Genomic DNA, 26,358 nt, shown 5'->3' with positions numbered 1-26,358 from the left:
ATTTGTAAAGTGGATATGCAGTTTTTCAGTACTAATATAAGCATTTTATATCATTGCTTTATTGACAGATGTTTGGTGTTCAAGGTCAGGCATCAGTTTGAAAAAAACAAACAAACACACTGAGTTGAACTTGAACTTCCTACTGACAAAAACTAAAATTGGTGCAAAAATAACCAGAAACATATAAGAAGCATCCTGGAGGTGCTGCAGACAAGATAGGACCAATAACATGTCAACAGGAAATCCTTTTTACTAATTTGTTTATTTCTTTTTAGATTTTTACTCTCCATTTTAAGCCATGATGTTTGCTGATACTGTGTTCCTACTGTTTGTTCTCATTAATAGTTCTGTTTTTAACATTCTGTGCTGAAGCTGGAGGAAATGTTTCTACAGTGTCAGATGATACAGCTCCAAACTAAATAAGTGACTAACTAACGATGCTTTAATACACTTTACTATAAATTATGATATAGTGCACTTTCTTAAAATTTCTTATTGCTCTGTAATTAATTGTTTTCTTTATAAATGTACAAATGAGAATAAAATCTGTGTGATAAAGGAAGGTCTGTAGACTTCTCTGTTAAGATCAGTGAAGAGAAACAACAACATACAAATACCTAAGAAAAATATTCAGTAAACATTTAGAAGATAGAGAAGTTTATGTTGTCATGTGGAGAAATTTTTCAAATAAAAATATCCATAAGCATTGATAGTCTCCATGGCTGAACAGACACAGGAAAGAGCTCCACCTATAAAACGTAAAAACATCAAGACAACATGTTGAAGATGTCGAGGTACTGCCCATAATGTTTGACTGACATCTGATTTATGTGCAGCACATAAATACCACAATAATGATGGAGAGAAACTAAAAGGGAACTAAAATACAGATTTAAACTTACAACAATATGAAAGACTTCAGTCTATTTCACTTTAATCAACTCAGCAGTGGCTCCATAATAATAATTATAGTAAAGCCTCAGTCCAGCATAGAGCGGCTGAGTGAATGTGGTCTGGACTCCGTGGAGGAGAGTCATGGTTTCAGAGACGCTGTAGAAGGACAAAATACCTGCTCTGTGATCCAGGTACACTCCTACTCTGGAGGAACGAGGACCTGAGACAGGAGTTTCAATGTTGTTGTACCGAAATGTAAAACTGTTGTTGATACAATATAATGACCAAGATTTGTCATTACATCCAAATAAACATTCATAACCCCCTCCTTTTCTGCTGATATTCTTGTATGCGACTGCTACATAAACTCCCCCTCTCCACTCCACCTCCCAGTAACAACGTCCAGTCAGACTCTCTCTACTCAGGACCTGCTCATATCCAGTGAATCTGTCTGGATGATCAGAATAAGACTGTTGTTGTTTCATAAATGTTACTTTTCTGTTCCCCTCTGATAATAACAGCCATGTGTTTGCTGTGTTTGGATCCAGTGTGATTTCACATGAATATTTTAAGAATCCAGCTCTGGTCTTTGGCTCTGGTTGTGACAGTGAAACATCCACTTCAGTGACTGTCAGTGAGATGTTTGTCCATTCCTCTCTCAGAATGTCCTGTAGTTTATCTCTGACCTCTGACACAGCTGCTGTCACATCCTCAAAGTAGCTCAGAGGACGGATATTGATGCTGGATGAGTCTGTAGACTCACTGAGTGCTGACAGTGAGGGGTAGTTGTGTAGAAACTGGATGTGATCCTCTGTGTGTGAGAGCTGCTTCAGCTCAGCATCTTTCCTCTTCAGCTCAGTGATCTCCTGCTCCAGCTTCTCCTGAAGCTCTTTGACTCGACTCACTTCAGTTTCCTGCTGGGATCTGATCTGCTGCTTCACATCAGAGCTTCTTTTCTGGATGAGATGGATCAGCTCAGTGAAGATCTTCTCACTGTGCTCCACTGTTTGATCAGCAGACTGATTGATGGCCTCCACCTCCTGTTGAAGCAGCTTCACATCTTTCTCTCTGTCCTGGATTCTCTGCTGGATGTTTTGTCGACTCACCTCCAGCTCTCTCTGCCTCTCAGTCCTTTCTGCTGCAGCTGAGACTGTGTCGTGGCCTTTATGTTCATCCACAGAGCAGAGATAACAGATACTCTGCTGATCAGTACGGCAGAACATCTTCATCACCTCATCATGACGAGAGCAGATGTTCTCCTGGAGCTTCTTGGAGGGCTCCACCAGCTTGTGTTTCTTGAATGTAGGTGAATCATAATGAGTCTGAAGGTGTTTCTCACAGTAAGATGCCAGACAGAATAAACAGGACTTGAAGGCTTTCATTTTTCTTCCAGTGCAGAAATCACAGGCCACATCTTCAGGTCCAGCATAGCAGTGATCAGCAGGAGCAGCTTGGAGTCCAGTCTTCTTCAGCTGCTCCACTAAAACTGCTAACATGGTGTTTTTCACCAGGACAGGCCTCGCTGTGAAGGTCTGTCTGCACTGAGGGCAGCTGTAGATTTTCTTCTTTTCCTCTTCATCCCAGAAGCTTTCAATACAGTTCATGCAGTAGCTGTGTCCACAGGGAATAGTCACCGGATTCTTCAGTAGATCCAAACAGATCGAACAAGAGAAGGTTTCTCGGTCCAGCTGAACACTTTTCTGCGCCATTTCACCCAACAGTGTCAGTGACTGTGTGAGTTTCACTTCCTCAGAACTGAAACTGCTCTGATCTAAACAACATAGGTTTCTGTAGCGAATGGGATCTGTCAGCTCTTATACGTCACCACATGTTGGTTGCACCCATCTTCAAACTGCAGATCAGAAGGGGAGGGAACAAGGGAACATGTGGACAGAGAGGAGGTGCTGAGTTAGAGAGCAGGAAGAGGGAGGGTTATCAGACACTAATTCAATCCTGGAACATGTGAGCCTGTGAGTTTTTCATTTAAAAATAGCACTGCTCAGCCTTTAAAGTTGTTAAATAAACTTAACATTTAAAAGACAATCTTTTTATGTAAATTAGTTTAAATTATCATTTTAGTCATTACAGGATATCAAATACTGCAGCTGAACTAAGAAATTGTTGTAGAAAAAAGCAATAAAAGGTCGTTCCCCCTCTGTCCCCTCCTGGTCACCTGTGCCTCAATTTTATGAGATGAGATGGATCAGCTCAGTGAAGATCTTCTCACTGTGCTCACTGTTTTATCAGCAGACTGATTTTATTCCACAACCTAGACATCCACATTACTCACACTCTCATAACACATACATATAGGGCCTTGGGATCGGGCATGTTATACGGTGTCCAGAGGACAGTCTTTGTATTCAACCTCACCTCTGGCGCCGGTGCCCACCTCTCAGTTTTAAATGCATGTAGACATTGAGGGTTCTCAGGAGGGGCCGTGCTGTACAGTACATGTACAGTGTCCATTTGTGTCTGTATCCAGGTTGGATGAGCGCCGAGTATTTGTATATGTGTGTGTAACAGGGCAGCCCTTAGCGGCTGGAAACACAGTGAGACAGACCAAGGCAAGTGTAGTGGAACAAAGTATTTATTTGCTCTATGGCTCTCCTTACAACAATTAACTTGTCGAGCTTCTTCACAGCACAAAAAATCCACCTCTAATGACAACTGGCAGCCTTAAATATGTTCAGCTGTCACAGACTTAACCATTATTCCACTCTCAGGTAAATTCTTAAATCCCAACCTTCCACCACAGTATACAATATATCAATAAGAATAAATAAATACATAAATACATCTTCACATTTACATATTAATAAATATTTCACACTTTAATGTTACACCAAACCCAATATTATAAAAACCCAGAAACCCAAGCACAAAAAGATTCACCACACTCTCTTTACCAATGGTCTCTCCCGGAACCTTTAAATGGTGTCTGGACCCCCGGGGAAACATTTGCCCAAACACCTTGAAGAGGACACAGGCAAGAAAGGTGATTAATCATTAACTTACAAACACTTATTTGCACCACTTTTATCCCTAGATTTCACACACACATTTGCCTTAGTTTTCCTTCTTGGTAAACCTTAATCACAATCTCAATCACCATTCTTCTCTCCTGACAGACAACCACCACATTCCTTGACGAGGAGCAGCTGTGCAGGATCTGAAATAAGGCTACCAACTGATTTTAAAATTCCCAATAAATAGACAATAAATATTTAAACTGCTTGTGTGCAAATCCATGCTTAAAGTGCAATGCTCATAAAGTGCTTGATAAGGTGCTTTTAATAAAGTGAAAGGTGTGCTCTAAAGTGCTATACATATAATATAAATAAATGCAGTAAGGGAGTCCTCTTCCTTATAGTGTGCATGAGGGTGGGAATGCATGTTTAGGTCTGTGTGCGTCTATTCGTCTGTGTCTATATGTCAGCTCGGGTCTTACACTCCACCCCCTTGGAACATCTCAGGCCCTCCAAGGTATGGAGGCTTATTTCCCCTCACCACACTCCCTGCTGGTGGCTGATGCCCTCAGACATCGGTGCGTTCTTGGTGTCCAGGGCTGGACGCTCAGGTCTGTACCAGCTCACTCCCCGGTACGGCTGCTTGGTGGGGCCTGGTGCCTGTGGCTCGGTCGGGCCCCTTGCGGGGGTTCGATTCACTCTGGCACAGCTGACTGCCGGCAGAGCCCACGTGTACGTCACTGCCGCCCCCTCTGGCTTCTGCTCTGTGGCTGTTGGGTGACCCCTCATCTGGGGTTCTCCTCAGCTCTTCCCAGGAAGGTGGCACGGTTGCCCCTCCTGTGGTCCTCTTTGGGCGCTCGCACTCTGGGGGCCTCTGGATGTCTGGGGCCTGGATCTCCTCCATCCCTGCTTCATGCCCTGGGGGACGAGGCTGTGGCTCCCCACACCAGCAGATCGTTACATGGAGAAGCCTTTTGAATAGACGAGCACTCATCCACACAGGTGTTCACACACACAAGCTACACCTTTCTTGGCTGCTACCTCAAACCACATTATGCGATGTCAATCTTGCGTGCTGCACAATCACATTCAGTATTTAATATTTACTGTTATTTACACTTAGCTAGATTATTGCAATGGTGTTGTGTTATTATGTTGCTCTCTTTTTTGCTTGTTTTCTCTTATTTTCTTCTCTCAACAGGTGACCTGGGAGATATTTTTTAAGTGCCCTTTCTCACTGTCCCTCTTCCCCTTTTCTTCCTTCCTTCCTTCCTTCCTATCCCCCAGTCATGTCTGTCCTATCTGTAACAACTGAAAATAAATTAAAATAAATAAATAATAACAAAGGTTGATCAAATGGACCAATATGGCAAGGCCGTGATGGTCCATTTGGTAAATTAAGTTAGTTGGGCATCTTTTTTGGCCTTCAGACAATAATTCTGATGGCTAAAAAACGAAACGGGACAACAACAAGAAAAGAAAGAAAGAAAAAAGTAATAAAAATGTATCTAAAACATATTTTAAGATGAATCTTTTTATGACTGAGTAAAAAAAAATGCTAAAATTCGAGTGCAGTGTTGAGTAAAATGGTTTTATTAAAATTTAATTGACCCTTTGAAATTATTTGTTGGAAGTCTTAAATCCCACTGAACAGGGGAAGAGAAAGAGACAGAGACACAAAGATAGCAACACAGAGGTAAATAAACATGGAGACAAGACACTGAGAATAAGACAGAAGGGGAAATGCCCAAAGTCTCATATCTCTGACAAGTTAAGTCACTTTTATTCATAAAAAAACCCAGAACTTAAATATAATTATAAACCACACATAAACATAATCATAGAACAATTAAAAGTAAAACATACCAAAAACACATCAAATGGAGAGTGAAGCAAATATTATTAATAACAACAAATGCACATATTAATAATATAAACCAAAATCCTTCAATAAAAAGGCTACAAACAGAAACAACAATTTGAAACAGCAATAAGAAAACAGTGAAAGTGACTACAGATATAGACCTTCCTAGGGAGGCCTGAAGTGCAAACATACCCTCTACACTCCCTTCATAAAACAGGGGACCATGATTACCACCATAGTTGGCCGGTCTGAAGGCACTGACCTCAACTTCCATACAATGTTTGAGCAGGACAACCAGGACAGACCCACAACATACAGAGCCTTAAGTGACCGCAGGCAAATCTCATCCACCCCACCACCACAGTGATGGGCAAGTCTCCCTGCCCACTGTACAAAATGTGCTTCACAGACGTTGTTTCATGTTGTAAAGATTGTGCCTTAAAAAAATAGCCACAAGAAGTTTTAAAGAAATCTTTATTTCACTTTTAAGACACATAACCAACACCAACATACGAATCAACAGGATGAGCACATGCTGAAATTCAGTCTTCATGAAAATCAAGATTAAATCACAAAATGTTTGGTCTCATGTGTGTTTCTTTCCAGCTTTGACTCTGTGGAGTAAAACCTCTCCACTAAACAAAAAAATAAAACATCTCAGCAACTTTTTTGTCACCTCCACAGCTCAACACGATACAAATATCACATCAAATGAATGTAAATACGTGTTTCATCTTCATTACAGGTTTTAATGGAATATGCAACAAACAGAATTAGGGCTGTGACATATCATATGATCTGCAATAATACTGGTATAAATGTTTACAAAAAAGTGTGTTTAGAGGAACATCATGTGTTTGCATTCACCCCAATGAGTCAACCCCAGTCATGTCTCACAGCCAGAGCCATATGTCGGGCTCCAGTCACAGTTTGGTAGCTGAATGTTCGCAAAATATGCAAGAAAACTTTTCCCACTGAAAGTGAAAAAAGCAAACCTGTTACAACACTTTAAGCAAAAACACACTTGAGTACAACCGGGCTGTGAAGGCACGTGAGCAGGAGATACTAGCAGCAGTGATGTGCGACCCACAGGTAAACAAATGATTCAACCATGCATCACTGGAGCACTCGCGAGTTACATTTCATATAACAGCAAGAGCAGTCAGTGGATGGAAATTACTGATGTGCTACACGGTGGAAAAGCAGGAGGTTAAAAAGCTCGACCCAAGATGAAACAAACCAGGTAGAATTTCTTTTCCTTATATGCAGAGGTGGAAAGAGTACTAAAATATTTTACTCAAGTAAAAGTACTATTACTTTGCTGAAATTTTACTCAAGTACAAGTAAAATTACCTGTCTAAAAATGTACTCAAGTAAAAGTAGCTCATTTAAAATGTACTCAGAGTAAAAGTTACATAGTTACTTTTCTGTCAGCAGGAGGACAGCCGCTTCTGAGTAGTGCAAAAAAGGACAGTGGGATATAAATCTCAAAGTAGTTCTTTTTTAGTGAAAAGAAAAACTTTACAAATTAAAGTGCAGTGGCAGTTAAACTGCAAGTCTATACATGAAAATGGATAATGGTCACCAAACCAATCAACCAAACCAAACCGTCAGGTATCACAGTGTTTTCAATACAAAACCATATCATTCTTTCACATGAGAATGTGTTCTAAACTGTCAAATAAGAGAACAAGTACTGAACTGAACGGCAGCTGCTTTAAAAATGTTTTTGAATTTTTTAAACTTGGCCCTGCCCTACTGTACCTCTAGATTAAAGTTCCTTTGTATCCATCCTAGAGTGTTACTCTCTGAACTTCCTGTTAATTTTGAGGAGCAGTTGATTTTCAGAGTTAGTAGAGTTCATCCTTGCTCACTTTGCAGTGAACAGTAGTCCAGCACAGCTAAAGAGACGCTCGAAGGCAGCTGAGGCAGGCAGGCCAGTGTTAAGTTTGAGAGAAAGTTTTTTGATGTCCCTAATAAGACATCAATGCATTACATAGCTACCGCTGGTAAATTATACCAATATACCTCGTGGGTTTTTTTTTATTGGACAGTAACAGGCTAGTTAACGGGAGGTTGCAAGTGCTAATTAACAAGTAACAGAAGTCAGCTGTCTTTGACTAATCTAAGGTAAGTGAGCGCTCTGTTATTCTTTTGCCTGCAGTGTGAACATATGTGGGTTAAGTAAGAAAGTAGCCGCTTCTGTCTTTAATTTAACTATTTTTTTAAATAAATTCTTATTATTAACAAACAGGAAAAACGTAGGTAAACACATTTTCTTTTGGCAATTTACCAACCCAGTAAAAAAAATGTAAGTTGCGTGGACAACAACGTGCCCGATTACAGCAAGTTGCTAGTACCAACCAACGTTATCTGTGTTCTTCACAGATGTCTTAACTTAATGTGATTAATTTGAACACAGCCTTTTTGCTACCATAACGGTACGAGTTGTATTTAACTTACCTCCACATGCTTGCGCAGGTTTGATGTGGAATTTTTAAAAGCTGCTAACTCGGTCTCTCTGGGCAAACACAGCTTACACTGCATAATAAAGCTGTTGCCTTTCTTGCACTTGAAGCCGAAATGGTCCCTTAAATACGGCCAGGGGTTCACATCCGTTTCTTCGAGTTCAGGGTCAGCAGAATTCGACGGGGCTTCTTTTTTCACTGGATCCATAACACCGATGTCAGACTCCATCTTTAACGTGACCTTAGCGCCAATTTGTTCTACTACCCATCATTCCCTGCAGTATTTCCGAAGTGCAATGGTTTTTTTAATTTACTCAGTAACGGGTGTGATTGAAAACGTAGCGAACTACAATACTTTTTAAAAAATATACTTAAGTAAAAGTAAAATTACAGACTTGAAAAATGACTTTAAAAAGTACAAATACACAAAAAAACTACTCAATTACAGTAACGCAAGTAAATGTAATTCGTTACTTTCCACCTCTGCTTATATGACAGAATTGTGCAGGCTCCGCATTACAAGGTTATTTTGGATATTAAGCTAGAGTGTAAGCACTTGTAATACACTTTTCTTAAAACTTCCAGGAAAAACACCCCTGAGGATACTTATGTGCTCATATTTCATGTATGCCGTGTCACTAACATTGCACTATAATGTTGTTCATAGAGTATTTAAAGGTAGAATGGGAGGCAGAGCCTTCAGCTTTTAAGATTAGACTTAAAACTTTCCTTGTTGCAGATGGGGGTCCCTCCCTGAGCCTGGTTCTGCTGGAGGTTTCTTCCTGTTAAAAAGGAGTTTTTCCTTCCCACTGTCGCCAAAATGCTTGCTAATAGGGGGTCATATGACTGTTTGGGTTTTCTCTGTTTTCATTGTATTATTGTTGGGTCTTTACCTTACAATATCAAGCACCTTGAGGTGGCCACATTTTCACACTTTGAATTAGCTAAGCTGTCATCAGTGACAGCAGCTCACTGGAAGAGAAAGATGGAAAATCCATCATTTACTTACACATATAAATGCTGCTGCCTGCCGAGCTGATAAAATGTACATTATTTTTTTTAAATGTAAGTTTCTTGAAATATTATTTTGAGGCTATATCTCCCACCCCTACATACAATAAACAATACAGAGTTTTTTAAGGAAGGAGGTCATCTGATCTGCTCTGATCTGGCTTCTCAGTGGACTGCTTCATCTGACAGTTCTCCCACTTTTAACTAGTGTGAATCCTCATGTGTCTTTGTAACTGTATCCTCTGAATGAAGCTTCTCACCTGTGTGGATTCTCATGTGAGTTTTCAAGTTTATCATCAGGCTGAATCTTTTTCCGCAGGTGCTGCAAGAATGTGGCTTCTCACCTGTGTGAACCCTCATATGTCTCGTTAGTTTGGATCTGTACTCAAAGGTTTTTCCACAAATCTCACATTTCACAAACTTTTTACTTGTGTCAGTTTTACGCTGACTCTCTGACACAGGAAAGTTGTCTTGCTGATCTCTGCTCTCTGGTTCAGGAGAGCTGGAAGAAAGGAGATGTTCACTGTCCAGCTCTGGCTCACTTTCCTCATAAGTAGGAGCCACCATGAAGATAATAATGCCTTCAGTCTCCTGCTTCACTACAAGCTGATCTACGTCCTGACTGGTGCAAGGTTCCTCCTCTTCCTCTTTTATCTGTGGAAGCTCCGGATCCTCCTGGTCGAGGCTGAAGTTTCTCTCCTGGTCCCCAAAAACCAGTTCCTCCTCACATTCATGCTGTTGTGGGAAAGCTGAGGTGACAAATGGACAAAATTACTTGTCTTAGATAAATATAGAAGTATAACAAGAATGACTACTCGGCAGTGGTGTCTACAGCTGTCCATTTCCAACTCTACAACAGAGTTTAATCAAAATATCATCCGAAATATCATCATATCATTTACCCAGACCTGGAAACTGTTAAAATAAGATTTCATGCACTCACTTCTAACACGTTAGTAAATTTCTATGCACCAATCACAGTTTGTCCACCAATTACTGTTGGAAAGATGTTTATGTAAATGATAAGACAAACATCAGACAGAAGGGGAAATTTAAAAGTAGGATTAAAATATGGGGATAAAAAGCAGCGAAGCTCTCAGAAAACCTCGACTAACAATCAGCTGAGTTTATTTAAACACTGGCCTTGAAGAACTCTGATGTGTTTCCAAAATATCTTTATTGAATGAATTAAAGTCATATTAATTTTTAGGTAAGACCATTACGGTTTTACATACCCCTGCTGTGTAAGTTCATTTCAGGTTTCCAGATGTTATCCAGCTGTCTGAGCTGCTCTTCTTCAGTCCAGATGAGGCCTTCATCCTCCTGTTTGAGTACAATCTTTTCTACGTCATCGCTGATGCAGAGTTCCTCCTCTTCCTCTTTGATCTGTGGAGGATCTGGGCCCTCCTGGTCCAGACTGGAGTTCCTCTCCTGGTTGGAGACCTGCTGGTCATACAGGCCCTCCTCTTCCTCACACTTCATGTTAGGGGGAGATCTTGAGGAACAAAGGGTCACTGAGGAAAAAGGTTAATAATGTGATGACAGGAAAACACATCTGAGCAAATATAGTCCACTCTGAGCATGTCCTCATATGTGAGTGAAATTTAAACTGTACAAATGTGAAAAATGAAAGTGTAAGTTACTCTCGAGCTCTGATACTCTTATTAGGAAAGTTCAGAGTACAAATCATTCAGGTAGCTGCTGCCAGCTTCACGCTGCAAGTAAATGTTTGTCATTGTTGTAGATTAAACTGAAAATCTCACAGTGCCATAGCAGATAAGTACCAGTCAGGTTTCACAGCCAGTCATTGCACAGAATCAACCCAACTAAAGTCATCAGTGATCTGAAGATTATTAGGGACTCAGAGTTTCAGTCTTAGTTCTATTTGATCTCATTGCTACCTTTGATACTGTTGATCATGACATTTTAAATCAAAGGTTTCATCATTTAGTTGGTTTAACTGGACAGTTCTCAATTGGCTCTCGACCTTTGACCCAGTTAAACCTCTCAGGTCATCAGGTTCAGATCTGTTAACTGTTCCCAAAATCAGATGTAAGTGTGCTAAGAGTGTGTTCAGTTACTGTGCTCCTGTTCTTTGGAGCATGCAGCCATAGTTTGCCTGCTGTGGCTGCATTCAAAACTAACAACTATGTTTCCATGCTTTGTGAATAACACTGACATCTGTGAGATTTGAGCTGATTTAGTTCGAGTTAAGACTGTTTATTAGAACATTACAAAGTTATTTTAAAAACTTCATCATTTTCTTGAACCCAAATATAATTCAGTTGAAAAATATACATTTTAACATGAGGTGAGGATGGTGGGGGAGGCACGATGGTCTTGTAGGGTTAGACCCTGATTAAGGGGTATTTTTGAAAGTAAAGCCCATCTCTCAAAGTCCCTGCCGGCCTGCCTCCACCTCGGGAAGTCTGTGGGTGCAGACGGAGGTGAGGAGCACCACAGGCGGCAGAGAACTGTCTGTAGCCCCGGAGTGAGGCGTCGTGAACCGAAGCAGACAGCGAACTGTGGCACAGTGCAGAAAACCGAAGCTTTCCCTCCCTGTTTGGTTTTGATGTGTCTCATGAAAGTCTATTGTTAAAAGTTTACCTTTAAAAAAAACGGACGCACTTGTTTGATTAGCTGCTCTCTGATTTTAGCCTGTTAGCTTACAGACTGAGCTCAGATCGTTCCTGTGTTAGTTCATTGAGAACATCACAGTTTTACATACCTGCTGCGTGACTTCATCTCGGGTCTCCGGCTGATATACAGCAGTCTGAGCCAGTGGCGGATCTCATCATCCTGGACGACTGTTTTTAATGTTTTTAACCACGGAGATTTCTTCTGCATCATCAGTCTCTCATTGTTAAACTCTCCCAGAAACTGAAGACAGTTGTGCCATTTCCGCGCTTCTTCTTCTTCTATTGAGTAGACGGCAGACTACACATGTCCAAGGGTAATACTGTCCTCCTCAGGCCATTGGCATCAAGTCAAAGCCTTAAAGTCTGGTACTTTGCGCATGGTCATTTTTTACGAACAGCAGAATCACAAGACAAAGCGTGCCAATGTTTATACTTTTCACTGTGACTGCCAAATAGATGAAAAAGTAGATGTTAAAAAACAACTTATAGTTTTGTCATTGGGCTGGTAGAAAGCTATGAGTTTCTGTCCCTTTGTCTGACCTTAGAGACTTATTTTAAAAGGAAACATTACAATCCTTTAAAGCAAGTATTTTCACCTCTGTTCCCCCCTCTGTACTTAGCTTTTTTGTTGTCATGTCAGTAATTGTCCAGTTGATGGCTCCCTTGGATCACAAGCCTGTCTCATGAGTCCAAGTGAATATATTCTTAATAAACAGCTTTGAAGAATTTGTGACCAACTTTGTTTAATTCGGAACATCATCATCATGAGTCAAACTCACTCTTGGATCTACAAAATATTTAACAAAAACAAACATCACTGAATCATAAGGTATTTGCTCCAACTCTTAGTCCAGAAACACATGAGTGAACTAGATCAGCTGCTCCTCCAGTTCAGCTGTGGATTTATATCATTATTTATATTTGTAAAGTGGATATGCAGTTTTTCAGTACTAATATAAGCATTTTATATCATTGCTTTATTGACAGATGTTTGGTGTTCAAGGTCAGGCATCAGTTTGAAAAAAACAAACAAACACACTGAGTTGAACTTGAACTTCCTACTGACAAAAACTAAAATTGGTGCAAAAATAACCAGAAACATATAAGAAGCATCCTGGAGGTGCTGCAGACAAGATAGGACCAATAACATGTCAACAGGAAATCCTTTTTACTAATTTGTTTATTTCTTTTTAGATTTTTACTCTCCATTTTAAGCCATGATGTTTGCTGATACTGTGTTCCTACTGTTTGTTCTCATTAATAGTTCTGTTTTTAACATTCTGTGCTGAAGCTGGAGGAAATGTTTCTACAGTGTCAGATGATACAGCTCCAAACTAAATAAGTGACTAACTAACGATGCTTTAATACACTTTACTATAAATTATGATATAGTGCACTTTCTTAAAATTTCTTATTGCTCTGTAATTAATTGTTTTCTTTATAAATGTACAAATGAGAATAAAATCTGTGTGATAAAGGAAGGTCTGTAGACTTCTCTGTTAAGATCAGTGAAGAGAAACAACAACATACAAATACCTAAGAAAAATATTCAGTAAACATTTAGAAGATAGAGAAGTTTATGTTGTCATGTGGAGAAATTTTTCAAATAAAAATATCCATAAGCATTGATAGTCTCCATGGCTGAACAGACACAGGAAAGAGCTCCACCTGTAAAACGTAAAAACATCAAGACAACATGTTGAAGATGTCGAGGTACTGCCCATAATGTTTGACTGACATCTGATTTATGTGCAGCACATAAATACCACAATAATGATGGAGAGAAACTAAAAGGGAACTAAAATACAGATTTAAACTTACAACAATATGAAAGACTTCAGTCTATTTCACTTTAATCAACTCAGCAGTGTCTCCATAATAGTAAAGCCTCAGTCCAGCATAGAGCGGCTGAGTGAATGTGGTCTGGACTCTGTGGAGGAGAGTCATGGTTTCAGAGACGCTGTAGAAGGACAAAATACCTGCTCTGTGATCCAGGTACACTCCTACTCTGGAGGAACGAGGACCTGAGACACGAGTTTTAATGTTGTTGTACCGAAATGTAAAACTGTTGTTGTTACAATATAATGACCAAGATTTGTCATTACGTCCAAATACACATTCACCTCCTTTTCTGCTGATATTCTTGTATGCGACTGCTACATCAACTCCTCCCCCTCTCCACTCCACCTCCCAGTAACAACGTTCAGTCAGACTCTCTCTACTCAGGACCTGACACCTGTCAGTGAATCTGTCTGGATGATCAGAATAAGACTGTTGTTGTTTCATTAATGTTGCTTTTCTGTTCCCCTCTGATAATAACAGCCATGTGTTTGCTGTGTTTGGATCCAGTGTGATTTCACATGAATATTTTAAGAATCCAGCTCTGGTCTTTGGCTCTGGTTGTGACAGTGAAACATCCACTTCAGTGACTGTCAGTGAGATGTTTGTCCGTTCCTCTCTCAGAATGTCCTGTAGTTTATCTCTGACCTCTGACACAGCTGCTGTCACATCCTCAAAGTAGCTCAGAGGACGGATATTGATGCTGGATGAGTCTGTAGACTCACTGAGTGCTGACAGTGAGGGGTAGTTGTGTAGAAACTGGATGTGATCCTCTGTGTGTGAGAGCTGCTTCAGCTCAGCATCTTTCCTCTTCAGCTCAGTGATCTCCTGCTCCAGCTTCTCCTGAAGCTCTTTGACTCGACTCACTTCAGTTTCCTGCTGGGATCTGATCTGCTGCTTCACATCAGAGCTTCTTTTCTGGATGAGATGGATCAGCTCAGTGAAGATCTTCTCACTGTGCTCCACTGTTTGATCAGCAGACTGATTGATGGCCTCCACCTCCTGTTGAAGCAGCTTCACATCTTTCTCTCTGTCCTGGATTCTCTGCTGGATGTTTTGTCGACTCACCTCCAGCTCTCTCTGCCTCTCAGTCCTTTCTGCTGCAGCTGAGACTGTGTCGTGGCCTTTATGTTCATCCACAGAGCAGAGATAACAGATACTCTGCTGATCAGTACGGCAGAACATCTTCATCACCTCATCATGACGAGAGCAGATGTTCTCCTGGAGCTTCTTGGAGGGCTCCACCAGCTTGTGTTTCTTTAATGGAGCCACATCATAATGAGGCTGAAGGTGTTTCTCACAGTAAGATGCCAGACAGACTAAACAGGACTTGAAGGCTTTCATTTTTCTTCCAGTGCAGACATCACAGGCCACATCTTCAGGTCCAGCATAGCAGTGATCAGCAGGAGCAGCTTGGAGTCCAGTCTTCTTCAGCTCCTCCACTAAAACTGCTAACATGGTGCTTTTCACCAGGACAGGCCTCGCTGTGAAAGTCTGTCTGCACTGAGGGCAGCTGTAGATTTTCTTCTTTTCCTCTTCATCCCAGAAGCTTTCAATACACTTCATGCAGTAGCTGTGTCCACAGGGAATAGTCACCGGATCCTTCAGTAGATCCAAACAGATCGAACAAGAGAAGGTTTCTCGGTCTAGCTGAACTCCTTTCTGCGCCATTTCTCCTCTCAGTGTCAGTGACTGTGTAAGTTTCACTTCCTTATTATAGAAACTGGTCTGACCTCTGATCTGAACAACAAGTGTTGCTGCTGTGAATGGGGCCTGCCAGCTCTAACACACGTTGGTTACACCCATCTTCATAATGTAGATCTAAAGGGGAGGGAACACAGAACGATATGGACAGACAGGAGGTGCTGAGCTAGAGAGCAGGAAGAAGAGGAAGGGTTTTCATGCTGTGATTCATTCCAGAAAGCAGGAAGAGGCTCTGTGTTTAATTGTTTTTCTGTTCAAACCTTTAACTAAATAATATAAATGTCAATAACTGGATGCCTCTCTATTCTTTTTGTTAATCTGCTAAATGAATAGTTTGTTTCTTTTAACAATTCAAATAGCAGAAATGAACAGCTGACAGCTTGTCAGACTCAGACTGTAAACCATAGAGACAGTTTATATATACATTTAGTCAGGGCAGTGCAGAGATGTTTAAAGGGGCGGGTGCTCACAGTTAAAAAGGGCACATAGAAGCAGGCTGAAGAACAACAACCCACATTCATCAAGAATCTAATATGGAATCACATCACACTACATCACTGTCATCAGGTGGGCACAATGCAAAGCAAACGTAGCCCATTTTTTACCTGATGGGGTACAATGTTGCTGTTTGGGGGGTTGCTTCTGCTCTTGCTGCTGATAGTGCTGGAGGGCAGGGCTGTGTTGATCTGAGACTGTAGAGATTAAACAGTCCACAGGAGAGAGGGTAGCTGATTAAACAAGTGTTATGAGATAATAATAAAACGCAAAGATTGGTCACGGCGCTTGGAACCATAAGGCAACAAAACTGGGAAATAAACTAAGCTCTGCCTGTGAATCACTCTTTGCCTCTCTTCTTCCTTCCATCTCCTCATCTCATCTATCACATTCCACTTGCTGTCCATCTGAGAACGAGGCACAGTTTGCTATTGAATCCATCTATTATTTAATTATACATTTTAACAACTCTTGCACCTAATCCATAATAAAGCAATGATAGAAAAATGTTATAGAACAAAAACTTTGTGTTTATTATGTCTGTGAAGGTTCTCAGTCATCCAGGTCATCGTAGTCAAATCAGCTTGCAAAGAAAAGCGTCTGGACTTGTTTAAGTTGCTTGAAGACTGTTGAAATCTCCCAATTCTTTGAATCTTTGGGCTGAAGGAAGGACAATACTCGGTGTATAAATGCTCAATCAACAATCATTTATTTCCATACAATTCAACAGTCAGAGCATTACAACGTCCGGACGGGAGAGATGCCTGCAGAGGTTCGACAGCATGTCTCAAAATGGTAGCAACTTTCACAGACTTTTATAGCTAGTCACAGCCCCCCTCTTTGTCATAAAAGCTGCATCTTCACATGTTTTTCTAATTCTTAGCGAGCCTGGCTCCTGACCTTGCCTCCCTGTCTTTCTGTGTGAAGCAGGAAGGGGGGTAAGGAATGTGGTTTTATCTCTTCTGCCCAGACACCTAGTTGGTCTGTGCACAGATTTTTGCCAATTTGTTTTTAAGATTTTGGTTCATTCTTTCCACTTTTCCCTGAGATTGTGGATGGTAAACTGTACCATATCTATGTTGCAACCCCAACATACATTCCACCTCAGCGAGATCTCGATTTTTAAAGTGAGTGCCATTATCTGATCTTACCTTCTCTGGGAATCCATGCCAGGGGACATAATAATTCACCAGACATTTGATCACTGTTTTACTATCCTCTCTGCGCGTTGGCCACGCCTCTGGCCAGCCAGTCAGACCATCCACACACACCAACAGATATCTAAACCCTCGAACAGTGGTTATCATGTCAGTGTAATCAATCACAATTTCCTGGTCTGGTCTTTCTGGCAAAGGAAACTTACCCATTTCTGGTTTCACGGTGGGCTTCGGATTGTATTGTCCACAAATCAGGCAGGTTCTCACATGTTCCCTTACCAGGTTTTTCATGTAGGGATGCCACCAATGACACAAATCCCTTTCCATCTGGGCCACTCCCACATGACCTAGCCCATGAGCTTCTTTGATTTTCTCCTGGGCCACTTCTGCTGCGAGCACTGGCCGCCCATCGGGCCCTCTCCACAATCCTTCTGATTGTACGGCCCCTCTTTCCTGCCACACCGCCTTTTCCTCGGGTGAGGCTCCTCCTTGCGCCTTTTCGATGTCCTCTCGCTGTTGGGCTGGCAGGTCTCCCCATTCCATACCCATACTTACCATTTGTTTTCCTTCCTTATAGCCTGCCGCCCGTTTTGCTTCCTCGTCGGCTGCTCTGTTTCCTTTCGCCACCCAAGTGTCAGACTCGTCATGCCCTTTACACTTTATGATAGCGACCTCCAGAGGTTCTTTCAGAGCGTCCTCCAGCTGTCTCATTTCCTCCTCATGTTTGATCGGTTTATTTGTGGCTGTTCTGAATCCAGCCCTCCTCCATTGCCCCAGCTCCACATGTGCTGCTCCAAAAACATATGCTGAGTCAGTATAAATGTTAACTCTTTTTCCTTTCCCTAATCTCAGAGCTTCTATCACTGCAATAAGCTCTGCTCTCTGTGCTGACTGAGGCCCTTCTAATGTTCCTGATTTCTCCACCAGCAGCTGGTCTCCAACTCCTTTCACCACTGCATAGCCTGTTTTCAATCCTTCACTCGGATCTCTAAAACAACATCCATCTGTAAAATAATCATCTGCCTCACTCACCGGTTCTGCTCTCAAATCAGACCTTACTTTCTCTTCAACCTCTACTATTTGTGTACAGTCATGAGGTGTCCCCCCCCCCCCCCCCATTTGATCTGCCATGTTAATCCCTTCATGTGTGAAGGTCAAGTTTGGAGACTCCAGAATCTTAGTCAGTCTCTGTTGTCTCAGTGGGGTCATTGTAAATACCTGTGAGTTCACATAGGCCACCACACTGTGTGTTGTGAGCACTTTCAGTGGGTGCCCTCTCACAATGTGAGCCACTTTCTGAATTATTTTTGCTACCCCTGCTGCATGTTGTGTGCACATGGGGTGTCTTTTTTCTGTGTTATCCAGGCCAATGCTGATATACATCAGCACTTGTCTCTTTCCCCCTTTTTTCTGAAACAACACACCATTTACTACTCCATTTGTTTCAGAAACATCAACTGAGAAATCAGAGTTATAATCGGGGATTGCCAAATCTGCTGCACGAGACAGGGCCTGCTTTAATTCAATGAACCGCATTTCAGCTTCAGTGGTCCAGTTGAGATTAGCTGTGAGATCTCTCATGCCGTGTTCTTTCACCAAATCCCTCAAAGGTTTGGTTTTGCCCACATAGTCAGGAATGTAGTGTCTACTGTAACCTGTGAGCCCAAGAAATGACAACATTTCTTTAACTGTACGTGGCTGGGGGTGTGACATAATTGTTTCCCTCTGGGACGCCAACATGCCCACCGTCTGCATCGCCACCACACGACCTAGAAATGTAACTTCAGTTCTGACAAGTTGGAGTTTTTCTCTACTTACTTTAAAGCCTGTTTTAGCCAGCTGACGAAGCACAGTCATTGTCGCTTGAAAACAAGCATCAGCTGTTTTAGCGGCAATCAGCAAATCGTCCACATATTGGATCAGTGTGCATCCTTCAGGTAATACACATGGAGAAAGAGCATTTTTAAGTACCTGATTGAAAATGCCAGGTGAAAGGGCAAAACCCTGCGGCAGCCGTGTGTAACGCAGCTGCTGGCCCCTGTAAGTAAATGAAAAAATATCTCTTAAGGATGGATGCAGAGGGAGACAAAAGAAAGCATTTGCCAAATCTATGCATGTGAACCACCGCTGATCTGGAGATAAATTAGTCAGAGCTGTGTACGGGTTTGGTACAGGTACTGTTTGTGTCTTAAGGACAGCGTTTATTGCCCTAAGGTCATGTGCCATGCGATACTTGCCCGTGCCTGACTTTTCAACTGGGAGGATCGGAGTATTCCATGCAGAGGAAGACGACTCCAGCACACCCACCTGCAGGAGCCCTGAAATAGTTTCTGCAATCCCATTATCTGCCTCTGGGCTGTGTCTGTATTGTGAACGCCAAATAGGGGTGTCATCCTTTAACTCAAATGTGACGGGTGAACAAAATGTTAAACCCACATCAGTTGGACCTTTAGACCACAGAGTGTCTGGGAGTTCTGTTAAGCCTTTAACAGCTTCCTCGTGATCAGATTTCTCCCTGCCATGTGTTCGCTTTAAAAGTTTGTGTTCTAACACACTCTGATCAGTAGCAGTCACAGAAATTCGATATGTTTTACAACTGGGTGAGTATGAGACATCAGTGAGTTGTGTTTGTTGCCAATCTGTGGCCCTTGTGGCTGTTCTCACCATGGGGCCTAAATCTTTTGCTTGATGACCCTCGTGCACTGCCAAAGACACATGGGGAACCGCTTCATCCCCCATTCTATACCAACTCATTTTATCTTCAGGGAGTGGAACAAACGCTGCCACTCCAGCTGTACCAACATAAATGTCCTGAGAGTTAAGCTCCCAAGTTGTCTCATCTAAACACTCATTAAACAATTCCTCAAACCACTCAGTGCGCTCGCGATCGTAAAACAAGGTCACGTGGTAGGGGTCACGCAAGGGTGAGTAAACCGACATGGACATTATCCAGGGACGCCAGAGTTGGTACTGTGCCAGAATTCCATCTGATGTGGTCAGTCGCGCCCAGTAAATCTGCGCTGTGCGTTCACAATCCTCAGATAACAGCCACTGTCCTCTCATTCCTGATTGCAAACAGGACAGCTGTGTGCCATCTTTCAAAGTCACTGTTAATCCATCAGCTCCACACATGATAGTAGCTCCAAGCTTAATGAGCAGGTCCCTGCCCAACAGATTAACTGGAACTTGTGATGAAATCATGTATGAATGTGTTAAGGACTGGCGTCCTAACTCCGTCTTTAGAGGGACGGTCACTGGCAAGGTCATAGGTACCCCAGAGAAGCCGATAACACTGATTTTTGTGTCTGTGAGTGGGATGTCGTCAGGAGCCGTACGAATGGTGGAATACGTCGCTCCTGTGTCCACTAAAAAGGGCAGGTTACGTCCTTGAACCCTCAGTGGCACCAGGGGGTCTGCCCCTCCCCCTATGCCCAGGCCTCTCTGTGGGCTGTGTCAGTATTGTCCCTGCTGCCAGTATTCCACTGAATACTGGCCTGGAGGAGCCATCTGTGAGTTGGGGGCCGACCATTGTCCACGCCCCCTTCTGGCCGAACGTGGCATGTTGGTATTGAACTGCTGAGGTGGTTCTGGGCACTCTCGAACCCAATGTCCAGTCTGACCACAGTTGAAACACACAGTACCTGGCACGTACGGACCTCTAAGCACACCCCTTTGTCTACCCATGCCGCCGCCTCCTCCCCGTTGACCACCACGTGAACCCCAATTTCCTCTACCGACCCCACGGCCACCCCAATTTGTGCCTCGCGCGGGTCCCGGTGTGTCTACTGGCAATGCATTAGGATCAACATCAGTCCCCATTTGCTGGAAACCTTGAGCTACCATTACTTTTGCTATTTTTTCATCCTTTTTCTTGTCATTTGCCTTTCCCCTCATTTCACCCAGCTGTAATTTCAACAATTGCTCTTTCATGTTATCTGTCTCCTCAGTTTTAGCCATAACCTCATCATGAGCTGTCTGCAGGCGATGCACCAGATGTTTCTCCCACACGTGAGACTCCGCCCCCTCCATGTCGGGATTATCAGTCATGGCCACTCTGACCCTTTCGGGCACACCTTTTAACACAGCGTCTCTAAACCACAATTGTTGCATCCCCTCTCTACCAGGATGCTGGCCAGTGTTAAGGGCCCATGTGGCTTTAGCCTGTTCTATGTACTTCCTTGGAGTTTGATCAGGCTTCCACAACAACTTCAAAATCTTAGCAGCATTTGGAGTGGGATATTTTTCACGTAATGCATGAGATATTTCATTCACAACACGGCAGAACGGGGTGCTATCAACCATCAATGCTGTACCTGCTATTTTTTCTATGTCATCCAGTGCTGTGCCTTTGACACATCTGGCCACCACAGCTCTGAAATCACCTAGGGCCAGTTGAACACCTGTTGTTGCTCTGTCAAACTCTCTCAACCACCCCGCACCTCCGTCCGTAATAGGAGGTAATAACTCAGTCAATGCAGTTACATCTCCCACCCCGTATGGTTTGTATTTCATGTGACCCCCAGCGGTCACCACCAGGGGGAATGTCCCCGGCAGAGACAAAGTGTCCCTATCTTCCTGGCTCCGACGCGTCATGGGGTGTGGTTTGTTTGCAGGTTTGGGCTTGACTACTCTGCCTCTTCCTGATTTTTCTCTAGCTCCGGCCCCGGCCCTCTAGCTCCGGCCCTGCATCTAATTTCTGCTTTTCCCAGACACTTACTGGCGTATTATCATCCAGTGTGCCGGATAACCAGCCCTCGTATGCGTCCCCATCGGGCCCGCACACCTCACCTTTCTCAACCTGTGGTGCAACAACTACTCCACTACCTGCCTCATCATCAGAAATTTGATGACGCTGCTCTAGAGTTATTATAGCTGTTTCAAGCAGCCGCACAGCCCGCTCTTCTTCAGTCTCTACCTGCTGGGGAGACTGTTTCATGGGCGGTGACTGCACTCCGCCACAAGCTCCCTCCTCATTAACAAAAGTGGAGCTTTGCTTTATTCTTTCACTCTTCGGGGCTGGAGTAGGTCGTTTGGGCTCTTTAGATATATCACAATCCACATAACCTCCTGTCACTTCTAAAACTTGGCCATTCTCACCAGAGAGACAGCCCTGCTCCACCCTCAGCACAGGGTAAAGGGGGGCGGGGGCCTGATAGGGAGGGGGAAAACCAGTGAGCGATGACTTCACCGGAGAAGCCGGCAGCATCAGCTTCTCAGGCTCCTCCCTTCTCTCCCTCATCCAGTGCTCCACCCCCTGGCATGTCACAGCCCACCTCGTTACACGGGCTTTCTCCTCCTGAATTTCCTGCAACTTTTTCCCGAGTTTCCGACTGCTCCAGAAAGAGGCCTCCTCTAACTGTGTACTAATCTCCTGCTCTTCTTCCTGGAGCTTCTGTGCTATTCCCAGAAGCAATTTTGCCAACGAACCTCTTGTTTCTCCTCTCACTCCTTCCTTATCACACAACTTTTTAACTTTCGCTGCCACAGCTGCAGCCTTTGATTTTTTCTCACCCACGCTGCCAGGTCGCATGACCCTCAGCGCCCGCAACAACTCCTTCACCTGCTCATCAACAGTTTTCCACTCACCCTGCATCACTCCTTTTTCTATGTCAGATTTAAGACCCGACATATTCACACCACCACACACTTCTCACCCTCTCTCTCCTTTTTTTTTTTATAATACTTTTTAAATGTTTACACCACAGAGTAATACACCCAATTATGCCCGTCTATCTCTATGTGGCTCCAAATTCCCTCTTTATTCTAATTTCACACTCGTCAGGGGACAGGCACACAACAATTTTAACCACTGAAACGAGGAATTTTAACCTTTTTATTTCTTAACTAATCTAGACTCAACCTTTGTTCGCAAAATGTGTCTTGTTCTAGTCCGGAATAAATGTGAACCCGCGATTACGCTGCGGTCCCAGTGTTATTCCGTAGCTATGCGGGGGCCCTCACCTCCCCAAGTCACCACCTCGGCACCCGGACGCCGCCGGTCCTGGCCGCGCGTCCACGAACAGGAGGGTCGCCACTCCTAGGGCAAAATTATTTCCACAGGTACACTAGGCATCAACCTTTGATCCTAAAATGTGTCTTTGCTCTAATGTCCTCCTAATCAAACACATCAACCGTCACTGTGTTCACGCTTCACACTTCACACAAAAAACACACTCAGAGCGCGCCTCACTCACACTCAAAACAACACCTAGAGCGCGCTTTACACACAAGACAGCACCCAGAGCGCGCTTCGCAGCTTCGCACACACTCTCACTCAGAGCGCGCCTTCACACACACACACACAACACTTTTCTTCAGCGGGAATTTTACACAGAAACCTCTGAGCTCAACTATTAGATCTTCTTAAAGCACACTGCACCATAGACCAAAATACCCCTTTCTCTGCGCTTATGACCGCCACAACGGGGCAAAGTCGCATCATAAAAGTGATGCTTGCATCCCCGAAGTTATACCTGACATCATAAACCAGGTTTTGCTCTATGTACTTAAAATTTTACTTTGTATTATGACCGCAGCCCTTAAAACTCGACTGACGCCACAAACCACCGTCAAACCTCTATCCAATGTACTAAAACTAGCACCAACCACTACTGCACTTCACGGCCGCACCACCGGAACACGCCGTATCATAAACCAAACCTACGGACGTGTTTCGCTCTCGCGTTGCCAGCGTTCAACTGCACCGTGAAGCCAGCATCTGCTTTTCCTTAAATCAACTTCTATTTCATAGCCGGCAAAAGCCAGGACGTCACTGACACCATAAACAAAATAAACAAACCTCGACTTCAATGTACTGGACTAATGGCCGCGTCTTCAGAAGAAATTCTAACGTATTATTGCTACAGAAGCCAGTATTAGACAAAATTAAATGTGGAAGGTAAAGTGGCTGCAACTAGCTCAACGTAGTGTCTTATTAGTTTCTCGGTAGAAGCAGTTTATTTAACACACTGGAATTCAGCCTCAACTTATGTTGTTAGTATCTTGCGCCAAAAACCAGACACCGACAAATTTACTGTGAAAATACATGTGACTCAGCGAACAGATTAATTTGGAAAGCCCAATATGCACATTTGGTATAATACAACAGGCTGTGCTTACCTTTTTGTTGTTAGACCGGTCTTCCGTTCGCCTCGCCCCACTTCCTCAGCACACCAAAGATCCGGGTCACACGGCACCAAGTTGTTGAAATCTCCCAATTCTTTGAATCTTTGGGCTGAAGGAAGGACAATACTCGGTGTATAAATGCTCAATCAACAATCATTTATTTCCATACAATTCAACAGTCAGAGCATTACAACGTCCGGACGGGAGAGATGCCTGCAGAGGTTCGACAGCATGTCTCAAAATGGTAGCAACTTTCACAGACTTTTATAGCTAGTCACAGCCCCCCTCTTTGTCATAAAAGCTGCATCTTCACATGTTTTTCTAATTCTTAGCGAGCCTGGCTCCTGACCTTGCCTCCCTGTCTTTCTGTGTGAAGCAGGAAGGGGGGTAAGGAATGTGGTTTTATCTCTTCTGCCCAGACACCTAGTCTCCCTCTTACAGCCTTCTTCACATGATTCAGCAATAAAACATCTCAAGAAAACAGTGTCAGACATTCACAGCTGATCAAGGATACAGAGTAATGCACACTTTGTCTAATGAACTACAAATGATTATGTTTCTTTTATTCAAGAGTATAATAGAGACTAAACTACATACATAGCACACCATTAGAACTAAAGGATAATATATGGCCTACAGCTGTTAAGCTAATTTACTACATTGACTACTGGTCATAAAATGGCATATGTTTAACTACTAGTCTCAACAAGACTTTTCACCTCTCATCACCTCTCATCCGAGAAGCTTCTTCAGTTCTAAGATCAAATGGTGGGGAGTCCCAGATTTAAAACTAGTGGGAGTATCCCCCCACAGAGGGACAAAAGGACCCCCTGATGATCCTCTAATCGCCTGAGCCAAGGTATGAAAGCCAAGGTGGCTTGCCTGTTCCATTTGCCCATTAGTTTGAGATGGAAACCGGATGGTAAGCTGACTTGAGCCCCTAGTTCCTTGCAAAACTCTCTCCAAACCCAGAACGTGAACACATGCTGTGTAAGAATCTGGCTGGTGTTCAGAGCTGATGGGAGCTTAGGCAGAGCAATGAAATGCACAGCTTTGGAGAACCAATCGATGATGGTCAGAATAACTGTTACCTGAGGATGGTGGGAGACCAGTGATGAAGTCCAGTGCGATATGAGACCAGGGGCATCTAGGAACGGGCGAAGGAGGCCAGCAGGAGGTGAAACCTAAACTGGAAAAAACTAACACAACACAGAACTGAAACCTAAAATGGAGATGCAGGGAGACGACACAGAATGATGCAGGAAAAAACACAGATGAACCGGCGAGGAGCACACGAGGACACATAGTATAAATACACACAGGGGGAGACATGGAATGGCAAAGACACAGCTGATCCTAATTGACTACACGAGACAGGGGAAATGTGAACACTAGGTTTAGTTTAAACTAAACTTTAGGAACAAAAAAGTAAGAATCAACAGAATTAAACAAAGAACCAACAGCACAGGAAAGTTTAATCTTCATGAAAAACACATGCAGTGACTTCAACGTCCACAATAACACAATGTGTTTGGGCTTATGTGTGTCAGTTTCCAGCTTTAATCTTATGTAACAAGACCTCTTTATAGGTCAATAGAGGAATGAAGTCATTGTTGAACTACAGCTTGTGTGTGTGTCACCTCCACAACCTACAACAATAAAATATGATCTTTGAGTAGTGATATGGGAGTAAAATATACCATACTGATGTGAATAGGAGGTCATCTTTTCCCTCGGCTGTTAGGGTACCTGGGCCGTTGACCCAGTGTTTTGTGTTTGGTTTTTTGAGTCTTGTTTAATCATTATTCTGTTCTCTGTGTATCTTATGTTTCCTAGTTATCAGAATCAGAATACTTTATTAATCCTTCAGGATTAATAAAGTATTCTGATTTACTTTATTAAATCAGAATTCAAGGGCTTACGCTCTTGAATTTATTCAGTATTTGTTGTTTAGGTTGTCTTGGTTAGTATTTGGTCCCGTTCATGTCTTTGTCTCGTGTCTTCTCTCGTCCCTTGCTCTCTGTCCTTTTTGCTCTGCTGCAAACAGAAGCAGAGAAAACTGGAGCTTCTGGTCTTGGCCAGATCTCTTTTGAAAAAAGACATTTTAAAGTCAATGAGACTTTTTACCAGATAAATAAATAAAGAACATTGTAGCGACTTCCACAGTCGCTACAGGCCGGGGATGGAGCCTGC

At 42.9% G+C, this 26,358-nt stretch overlaps 4 protein-coding genes across 4 annotated transcripts; all 4 read right to left on the bottom strand.

Moving 5' to 3' along the window:
• Positions 1 to 39: 39 nt before the first annotated feature.
• LOC146687022 (tripartite motif-containing protein 16-like) lies at positions 40 to 16,054 on the bottom strand. Its single transcript, XM_085437948.1, has 2 exons — positions 15,994 to 16,054; positions 40 to 2,746 (listed from the first exon to the last, which is right to left on the bottom strand). The coding sequence occupies exon 2, from the start codon at positions 2,601 to 2,603 to the stop codon at positions 924 to 926; it is 1,680 nt and encodes a 559-aa protein (XP_085294074.1). The 5' UTR covers positions 2,604 to 2,746; positions 15,994 to 16,054; the 3' UTR covers positions 40 to 923.
• Positions 6,185 to 12,735, bottom strand: LOC146687024 (uncharacterized). The gene is made up of 3 exons (XM_085438002.1): positions 11,935 to 12,735; positions 10,442 to 10,720; positions 6,185 to 9,955 (listed from the first exon to the last, which is right to left on the bottom strand). Exons 2-3 carry the CDS (start codon positions 10,686 to 10,688, stop codon positions 9,411 to 9,413), a joined length of 792 nt encoding a protein of 263 aa, XP_085294128.1. The 5' UTR covers positions 10,689 to 10,720; positions 11,935 to 12,735; the 3' UTR covers positions 6,185 to 9,410.
• Positions 12,804 to 16,054, bottom strand: LOC146687023 (tripartite motif-containing protein 16-like). Its single transcript, XM_085437961.1, has 2 exons — positions 15,994 to 16,054; positions 12,804 to 15,505 (listed from the first exon to the last, which is right to left on the bottom strand). Exon 2 carries the CDS (start codon positions 15,353 to 15,355, stop codon positions 13,688 to 13,690), a length of 1,668 nt encoding a protein of 555 aa, XP_085294087.1. The 5' UTR covers positions 15,356 to 15,505; positions 15,994 to 16,054; the 3' UTR covers positions 12,804 to 13,687.
• LOC146687021 (uncharacterized) lies at positions 15,467 to 21,633 on the bottom strand. The gene is made up of 3 exons (XM_085439379.1): positions 20,682 to 21,633; positions 17,320 to 17,828; positions 15,467 to 15,505 (listed from the first exon to the last, which is right to left on the bottom strand). Exons 1-3 carry the CDS (start codon positions 21,631 to 21,633, stop codon positions 15,467 to 15,469), a joined length of 1,500 nt encoding a protein of 499 aa, XP_085295505.1.
• Positions 21,634 to 26,358: the final 4,725 nt, after the last annotated feature.

This window comes from Copadichromis virginalis, linkage group LG18 (genome assembly GCF_057382275.1).
Source record: "Copadichromis virginalis isolate Kocher_CV1m ecotype Utaka linkage group LG18, C_Virginalis_male_GT1.1, whole genome shotgun sequence".
NCBI lineage: Eukaryota > Metazoa > Chordata > Actinopteri > Cichliformes > Cichlidae > Copadichromis > Copadichromis virginalis.
This window is presented reverse-complemented; position numbering and strand designations above follow the sequence as displayed.

Excerpts from the sequence above, each read along its gene's own strand:
- LOC146687022 (XM_085437948.1), bottom strand. The coding sequence starts at position 2,603 with ATGGCGCAGAAAAGTGTTCAGCTGGACCGAGAAACCTTCTCTTGTTCG.
- LOC146687024 (XM_085438002.1), bottom strand. The coding sequence starts at position 10,688 with ATGAAGTGTGAGGAAGAGGAGGGCCTGTATGACCAGCAGGTCTCCAAC. Across the intron at positions 9,956-10,441 it reads AATGAACTTACACAGCAGGG|CTTTCCCACAACAGCATGAA; the intron begins GTATGTAAAACC and ends TTGTCACCTCAG.
- LOC146687023 (XM_085437961.1), bottom strand. The coding sequence starts at position 15,355 with ATGGCGCAGAAAGGAGTTCAGCTAGACCGAGAAACCTTCTCTTGTTCG.
- LOC146687021 (XM_085439379.1), bottom strand. The coding sequence starts at position 21,633 with ATGACGCGTCGGAGCCAGGAAGATAGGGACACTTTGTCTCTGCCGGGG. Across the intron at positions 17,829-20,681 it reads TAGAGGTCCGTACGTGCCAG|CACATGTGGAGCTGGGGCAA; the intron begins GTACTGTGTGTT and ends TTTTTGGAGCAG. Across the intron at positions 15,506-17,319 it reads ATCCCTACATGAAAAACCTG|ATCTACATTATGAAGATGGG; the intron begins GTAAGGGAACAT and ends CCTCCCCTTTAG.